This window comes from Nestor notabilis, unplaced genomic scaffold, assembly GCF_000696875.1.
Source record: "Nestor notabilis isolate BGI_N333 unplaced genomic scaffold, ASM69687v1 scaffold2735, whole genome shotgun sequence".
Lineage (NCBI taxonomy): Eukaryota > Metazoa > Chordata > Aves > Psittaciformes > Psittacidae > Nestor > Nestor notabilis.
This window is the reverse complement of record NW_009928615.1, coordinates 21,051-29,965: the sequence shown is the minus strand read 5'-3', so window position 1 is coordinate 29,965 and position 8,915 is coordinate 21,051. Positions and strand designations below refer to the sequence as shown.

The 8,915-nt window shown below is 38.0% G+C and overlaps 1 protein-coding gene across 1 annotated transcript in view; it reads left to right on the top strand.

Moving 5' to 3' along the window:
* The first annotated feature begins 5,350 nt into the window (after positions 1–5,350).
* Positions 5,351–8,915, top strand: part of OSMR (oncostatin M receptor) — a 23,848-nt gene continuing 20,283 nt past the window's right edge. The window contains exon 1 of the mRNA XM_010014565.1: positions 5,351–5,437. Within this exon, the coding sequence (XP_010012867.1) occupies positions 5,365–5,437 (73 nt within the window). The 5' untranslated portion in view covers positions 5,351–5,364. The remainder of the gene's footprint in view (positions 5,438–8,915) is intronic.

Sequence of the window (8,915 nt, the reverse complement as noted above, 5' to 3'; positions counted from 1 at the left end):
CTATTTAGTTGTAGCATGCTTTGGCAGATCCCTCACTAACACTTGCTCTGTTTCTAATGTCTTGCCACTTCTTCCTGTATGGATGTCAGCTCTGGACTTTTGTTTGCAAGGGATATACTGGGAATTGCGGGAATCAGGAGAGCAGAGGAACACTTTGCACAATCATTGACTTGGGGCATTCTCACTCATTTTGGCACTTAGCTAGCTACCTGTCTATTTAGGAGGAAAAAGAACTCTCCAGAGGACAAGTTAGTCTACCTATGGTCTGGCTTGTCTTCTAGGGGTGTCTTTTTAGTGCCTGTGGAAAGAGTTTATTAGGTTTTGGCACTAAACGTGTCAGTTATGTTGGCAACCTTGTACTGCATGGTATATACTTTGAATTGTGAATCCTATCCTCTGTCTGTCTGTCTATGAAGTAGAAGAAATTAGAACATGGGATGAAAATGTGATATAAATCCAAAGTAGCATTATTATTACATTTGCTTATCTGACAGTCCTTTTTCATGTCTGTTTTAGGCAAATTTGTTTGATTAATAATGTTTATTATGTGGTATCCCTAATACTGTCCTGTAAATGCGTAAAATTTTCTGGATCCTAGCAGCTGAAAACACTTCTTTTCCAAGCCTGCATACAGGCTCTGATTCATTTGAGGGTGTGGGTTGTGACTAGCAGCTGTTTAAAATAAGCAAAGTGAATGGCACTGAGAAAGGAAAGTTGTATGAAGTATGATTTGAAATATGTGGCTTGAGAAGATGGATACAATCCAGATTGACTCTGTGGTCAGCTATGATTCAATGTTCATACCAGGGGCTTCCTTTTCTTGTACATGGGTATTCCACATACCGCAGCAGTATGTACACCGTATAGCTACAGCTCCCAGCTAGTGACTACTGAGTGCTATGAGCCTGATCTTGAAAGAGCTTTCAGTTAAGTTTTGGTGCTTTAATGCCTTTCAAGAGAGGTTTGGCAAAATGTTTATCTTGTCCATGTTGACCAGATGAATAATGGGAATTTCTTTTTCATCTCATTGATGGCATCAGGAAAGCGTTGTCATGGATGGAACTTCAGCGATCATCTAAGGCAGCCTCCTGACTGAAGGACAAATAGTTTACCCAGAGGTACTTACTTATTTAGACTATCTGTAAACTACCTACTGAAGAAGATTTCATCTCTTCCCAAGGTAATTTGCTCCTGTCTCCACTTCTGGAGTGATCGCTCTTCAATTGCAGGTCTCCGAACAATTTTTTTGCTGCTGAGTACTATTGCAACTGCTGCCACGTCTCCAGAATGGTTCTGTTCTGTTGATGTATCTATCAGTACTAATTAATTTAAAATCAGGCTAGGGAGTCCTGAATCCATCTGTATCTGTTTTGTCACCCCCCAAGTTACATTTTTCCAATGGGAAGAATGACAAGTAAAGTATATATTAATGAATTTAAAAAAAATTATCAGTGATTCAGGCTACAGTCTGACAAGACTAAAGTCTGCTTCATTTCCCTCACAGATATTGAATTTTTAGGAGGAAGAATATAGGGTAAAATGAAAAATTTCTTGGTCAGCTAACTTCTGTAGCACTGACAGATCATTTTGCGCCAATCATCCTCAAATTATGGCTTAGTGTAATCCCCCATATTATAGATAATTTCACAGTGTGAAATAATCACGCTGTGATTACAATAACCAATAACCAGATTCATCACAGAGAATAGACCTGTAGCTACTGTTGTTAATAATATCAAAGAATTTGAGCTTAGAAGAGTGATTATATCCTCCTATGTAATACTTATGAGGCCATATCTAAAATACTGTGTTCAGTTTGGGGCTCACAGTACAAAGACTGTCAGACTGGACTGCGTGCCGCAGAGAGACACCAGAAGGCTTTGGAGGCTGAAGCACATCTAGGAATCACTGATGGAACTGAGATTGCTTGGTCTTGAGAAGAGAAAGGTAAGGGCAGCTCTAACTGCAGTTCTTGCCTAATCAATTGAATGTTACTGAGAAGACAGAGGTAAACTTTTCACAGACATATACAGCAAAAGGACAGGAGGGAACAGGCACAAACAGGTGCAAGGAAAATACAAGGAGAAAAATGAATATATGAATATAAGGAGAAAAAACGTGCATGGTGAGGGTGGTTAAGCCCTGGAACAAATTGCTCAGGAAAGTTGTGGGATCTCCATCCTTGGAGTTCTTCCAAACTCAGTTGGACAAACTGCTCTGTGATTCTATGATAAAAAAATGCCATTGCAAAATTATCTTAATGATAAGTAATAAACTAGAACTATTCAAATTGCATGTCTGCCATCCATATTCAGAATCACTGGCACAAAAGCTTCTTGTTCTTACCAGCAGTTCATGGAAGCAAAGCACACAGGTTGGAGCATGATGACAAAACATGTCTTTCCTAGGCTTAAAAAAACCTCAGTGGTAATTAATTCTCAGATGAAGAACTGTGTGGCATGCTAGTACTGCATTCAGATCTTTTCAGATTGGCAAATCTGGACCAAGCTATTCATCAGAACAGTGGTTGTGACTGTCACTTTTCTTGTGGTATTTGATAGCTGCTCACTATTTCTCAGAGATAGTCCTTTGCCTTTTTCAGGGTGGTGCATTAGATACCTAAAAGCCTTCCCTGGTTTCCTGTCTTCATTTCTTTTGCTGTTCAATTACTTTCACTTTTGGCAAATATGTCATTAATCTATTAGCATCATGTGTTTTGTGTTCTTTTTTTAATTAAATTGGTAATGTATTTTGTACAATCATTTTGATTCTCTTTTAATCTTTGTAACCAAGACTGATTTTTAAAAGATGATTTTAAAAAGATACTTAATTATTGATAATAAAGAAGTGCTTGACATTAGTTGGTAGTAATTATTGCATGTGATTAATTTGTTAGTCATAGTTTCTGCATAAGAATGATGTAAGTCAGAATATTGCTTGTATATGAAGGACTGTACTTCTTTTTTCTTGAATAGAATTTTATTTATTTAAATTTACTTTGTATTGTATTTTATTAGAGAATTCCAGAATTTTTCTCATGAAAAAATGGTTTGATACCTACAGTTGCACATCTTATCATAATTAATTGTACAATATTAAATTGGATTATTTAATCTGAAAGAGATTGAAGAGAGAACAGCATTGTAGCTGAAGAGAGAAGAGCATTGTAGGTGTCCAAAATATGTTTATATTCAAATGTTTATTGATTATATTACACTGCCCTCTAGTAGCATACAGTGTTTGTATTATGCATCAATAGAAGTGATACAGGTTGTGTCCTTAGTGACCTGACAGCTTAAAGGACTGGAGAGAGAGATAGTTAAATGATACGTTTATTTAGATACAATAGTTGAGAATGCTTCTTAAGAGCAGAAAAGGGTTTAGATTTGTTTTCAAAATAGGAAGTATTTTAAATAAATAGACTAATATGTCACGACTTCCATAATAATTTGCCACTGTATTAGATTAAAGCGATACATGACAAATAGGGCAAATTTTATGTGTTCAACCCTAAAGATGTTTACAAAATCAGGACTCCTGTGGGGCCAGGTTTTTGTCGTGCTGATATAATTAAGTCAGGAGTTATGCCATTGAACCAAACTGACCACCCTTGTATTAAGTTGATCTTAGAGCAGAAAGTCAACTCCCTTGACTTTAAAGGCAGTTTTCTTTTCAATTTTTCTTCTGAAAACGGGCATGCAAGATCTGACTTGGTGTGTCAGTATTTACTTTGTATAATTCAAAGGAATAAGAATCTATTGGAGAGTTACCGGAAGTTTTAACATAATCTGCCTTGGAAAGACTTTTTTGTTTTGCGTAGTTGCCACTCACTGCTCTGTAACAAAGAGCCATTCTATTATGTTTACTCCAAGCAAAATATATCAAATTATTTTCACTTTTAGATGTTAAATTTGATGAGGTGATAAGTGTAAACTCAGAAAATCTATAAACAAGCAGGCTTCCCTAAGTAAGTAGAAGAGTCCCCTAGTTGCATGTGATTGCATATTTAGATTCTTTATTCATGTTGATTTTAGTGTTGTCTAAATACTTTAGAGGATATTGGTGTAATGACAAGAAAGACTGCAAAGCCTATGCATTAGGCAATGCAATGCTCACCTATTGAATACGGGGGGCTCCATGTGAAACATTTGTGCTTACAAGGAAAAAGTTTGGGCACGCTGCAATAAGGGTATTTGTTGTGAGCATTGTTGGAGCCCTGGGTTGCAGTGATGCATGCAGGACTTTTACAATTTCCATGTGACCTTTAGAAACCTACAAAATATTCTGAAATATTTTCTTTTTATGCTTTGGAGAAATTCAGAGCTTCTCAAAACCTAAGGATCATTAAACTGAAGTGACTATAGCTCTGAGGTGTTACCTTGGAGGTTTTCTGCTAGGAGGAAATGCTAGTGTGAATTACTGGCCCTTCTGAAATCAGTAAATGCTCTGTCCTTGGCTTTGTGGGGACAGAAAGTCATCCTGGTTATCTGTCTTGCTAAGCAGTTTCAAATTCTGTTATAGAAGCAGTGGTAGAAGACTCTTACCAGTATTCTGCACAGCTCCAGAAATGTAAAATGTGGAAATTAAAGATAGCTGTAGCCATAGTCCTGTTCCTGTTTTCTGGACTCCTGTACCCTGTGTGCCTGAGTGCTTTTAACCATTCTGGTGCTGAATGTTTTCCTCTCCCTTCTGCATGGAATTTGCAGGTTATTCACGTATTATGAGATCTGATATACAACCGGTCCTTCAGGACTCAGCCGTGCCAGTCAAACAGAATTTCCTCACAAGGTAGGTGTAAAAGCTGTAAAAAAGAATGCTAGATAGAGCTGTGTGGTGCTTGAGGTGACAGTCCTAGGAATGGAATTTGCTAAGACTTTGGTGGGTGTATTTCAACTGCAATATTAACTAAAGCCCTCCATGTAGTGTGCTGGCAAAGGGCAAGACCATGCTTGCCTGAGTCTGCTGGATTCATAAGCCAAATTCTAGGTGGAGCAGAAAAAGGCCTTTTGCATCTTTGATACTTCCCCGCCTCCCCTTCCTCCTTTAGTTATCTTGTTGCTTGCACAGGAGTAAAGCAAAAATACATCAGGAGAAAAATTTGGTTTAATATTCTTTAGAAAATTTAAAGGTACTGTGTTTTATTTGTTTAGATTAAATTGAACTTTTTGAGTGCAGTGTATTTTTTCCTATGCTGTAACCAGGTCCTAAAAGCTATTCTTCCTGAATTTCTCTTAAACTGCCTGGAGTTTGTATGGTTGGGTTTTTACTCATTCTTAAATACAGTAATATTATCTCTCCTAAAAGAAGCAAATAAAAAGAAATGTTGTCTTTCCTGATAAGTCTTGTGCAGGAAAAGGTGGATGAATGATGAATCACTTCATGGTTCTGGCAGTACTGCTTCCTCTGAGGACTTGCTACTCTACATACTCAGAGCAAGGTAAATGTCCAAACATTTGCTTTTTTCTTTGGAAGCAATCTACAACAACAGAAGCTTTGGACTTGCGCATATGTAAGTCTTCAGTGATTAAGCAACATGTTACATGTTTAATGAAATGATTTTCTTTGGTAAGGTGGTGAAGCAACTTGTATAATTACCTTTTGTAGCCACATCGTGCAAAATTGCCTCTTGAATCAATAACTTGCAATGATGTGAACCCAGCATGTATTTATTTATATGCTTCCCCTTTGTCTCATTATTTTTTGATCTGTATTCTGTCATCTTCAAATAATTTATTTCCTTTTTGACAACGTCTATGCTTTACTGCCTCTTCTCTTCACGTTTGTTTTTTTTGTTTGGTTGGTTGGTTGGTTCTTTTGTCTCATCTGTGAAAACTTCAGCTCTTCTGTTGGCTCTTTTCTGGTTGCGCCACAATATTCTGGGACCAGTTTTTTATTTCTTACGCTTACATATATCCAGTATAAAGAAAAAAGCCATATGAATGCATATATGGAGGGAACAAAGTTGAATATAAAGGTGACTTTCCAGAAGGCTGACTATTTTAAGGTGAAAGTACTGACAGCACACTTGCTGCTGGCAGTAGCTTTGGGTGTGACTCTTTTAAAAGAAAAAAAAAAGGAATTAATATTTTACATTGACTTTTCCGTGATTGCCATTAAGAAGGCAGAACTTACCAGACTATAGTCTGTGTTACAGAAGTTCTATTGCCTTAATGAAGTTGGTGAAGGAGGGTGTTTTTTTTGTTATCATACTGAAGGGGGTAATATATCTGTTTCAGACTCTGTTGCATCTCTTCAACTTTGAAATTCACATGTTCACACTTCATTCTCCTAAGGTATTAGTTCCTCAGTTTTGAGGCTGTTACCAATGCCCCTAGAGTGGCAAAAGTTTGTAATGCAGGCAAGTCCAAACAGTTACTGCATTACAGCAACTTGGTCATTTGTTTTCACATGCAGCTGTTCAGGCATAAAATTAGTCTCTGTGTTAATCATAAAGCTATTCATATAGTCTTGAGTTAGCTTTCAAGTAAAAACAAGCCTTAAGATGTCTTGATTAGTTAAGTTTGCTAGGAAAGGAAGATTATAACTGTGAATGCTATAAATATTTCTGCATATGTAAATCATACTACAAAAAGTCTTTAAGCTCCACATTGTGGTCTTCAAGATGTTGGATATATCCTTAGCTATATTGTTTCTTCCGTTTGCTGGTACGGTGTATAAACGCTGACTGGTGATCTAGATTGTCATATGCCAGGCTCTGATGAAAACAAAATTGTGTGAAGTCTGAAGTGATATCATAGAATCATCGAATGTTTTGGGTTGGAAGAGACCTTAAAGATCATGTATTTCCAACCTCTCTGACACAAGCAGGGACACCTTCCACTAGACCAGGTTGCTCAAAGCCCTGTCCAGCCTAGCTTTGAACGCTTCCCAGGGATGGAAGTGTTCGAGCGTTGGACATCGAGCAGGGTTTGCACTCTGGTACTAGTCAGGGTTCAGGCAGCGTATCCCCAGCTCTGCTCTCAGTCTGCAAAGCACCAAGATTGGTGGCTCTCTGGGGGCTGGGATCACTGTGCTGGCCAGGATGAGGTCTTCTTCTGCAGCACGTGGAGCACAGTGTGTGACAGCACTTGGTATGAGCTGGAGGCAGGCATGCTGTGCTGCATGCTGGGCTGTGGGGAGCCCCTGCAGCAGCCTCCCTGTGGCCACACCCTATGTCATCTAGCTGAAAGGTCATAGTGGAGGGACACTTGTACAGACTGTGAAAAATCTTAAACTAATGAGACATTTGGGGTTTTTTTCCTTAAGTTATTTCAATATGGCAGGTGAAAATATTCTCCGTGGTAAGAAAAGGGAAGACATTTTAGCTTGGACAAAAAGAGACAGAAGAGAGACAAGCTCATCAGTGTAGTAGGCACACTAGCGATACCTGCAATTAGAATTCTTGAGAGAGGGAGCAGAAAAGATGATAGGGAAATTCAGAAGATATGCAGGAGTTTCTTTTATTGGTGTGGCCTGAGAAAGGAAGGGGTTTCTGCCAACTGCCTGGCTTAACTTGGAGCGTATTTGTTTCCTTTCCCTGGGAGTATTACTTTGTGCCTATGAGTTTCATTGAGACTTCCTGGGTCCCCTCTTTTAGTTCTGTTTATTTGTGCTGGGCCCATCTGTTTCTCCTAGTTGCTTCAGCATTGCAAAAGGAAAACACAAGAATGGCAAGGGCCAGAGCTTTGAATCACCCACCTATTGCATATGTGAAATGAGATCCCCTCAGAGGTTTGGTACGTAGTGCTTCAGGTAAAAGGATGATGAATGTACAGGTAAGGTTGACTAGAAAATGAGCAGCTAAGATTACATGTTGGAGAGCAACAACATTACAGTCTATTCCCAAGCATAAATGGGATTCTAACAGCCTTTATCTTGTTTTGATAGTGAAAATTGCAAGAGTGGGGAAATTAAATATGTCTTGTCTTACCTTCCCAAAATAATGTAAGATACTCTGCTTCCACAGTTAAATTAATGGCTCCTTTTGTTGCTTTGGTTGTTCTGACTCCTTGCCTGGTCAATCCTTGGCAGTGAAGACAACAATATTTCTGTTTGCCAGTAAAACCTAAAATTGCTAATATTGCTGCGTCATTTAGGCAAGTGAAATTGATCCCGTGGCCTTCCACTTTGCTTATATAGTTCAAGGTATCTACTAATAGTTGTAGGTGCTGGGTTTCCTTATGCTAGTGTAAAACTGATGGCCATTATTTTTCAAAAGCAAATGTAAAGCATCAGGTATGCGGGTTTTTTAAGAACCATGTCATAACCATAGCCAAAAAGGGAATTTTACTTCTGCACATGAAATGCTTTTGCATTTACCTGGTGGAAGAAACAGGTGCTGTAAAAGTCTGCTTTCAGATGATTTATATATGTTCATCTTTTTCTGGTAATTACATGTGAAGGCTACAGGGAGAATTGATAGGAAGTACATGTACATATATTTGTGTGTGTACTTCTTCCTCAAAAGCTTTTATAGGTGATCGCAATTCTGTTTCTGAGACCAATGTTTGAACAATGAAGACTTGATTTCTCCCTCCAAGCATATCTCAAGAAGCCCATGTCAGTAGTTTCCTCTAGATTGAAAGCATATGGCTTTAATTTGCTTTAAATTACTTCCAGTATCATTCAAAATTGAATGGATTAAAAATACACCAATGGCATTTGTAGATGATTTGCTGAAAGAGAAACAATTCTTTCTTTCGACATTTTTTTGTCAGTTTTTCCTAATGGAACAATATGTACTTTCCTCCATTTGTTCTTTATAGGCTGGACTTGCACGAACAACTAAGCTGTGTCAGTGTCTGCATTCTCATAGTTAATAAATATGCTTATAAAGTGTTACTTGCTTCATTTGTTTGATCAGGGATTGTTATAACCACTGCTTCTCTTGTGCCTTCAATTTGTTAATGTAAAGA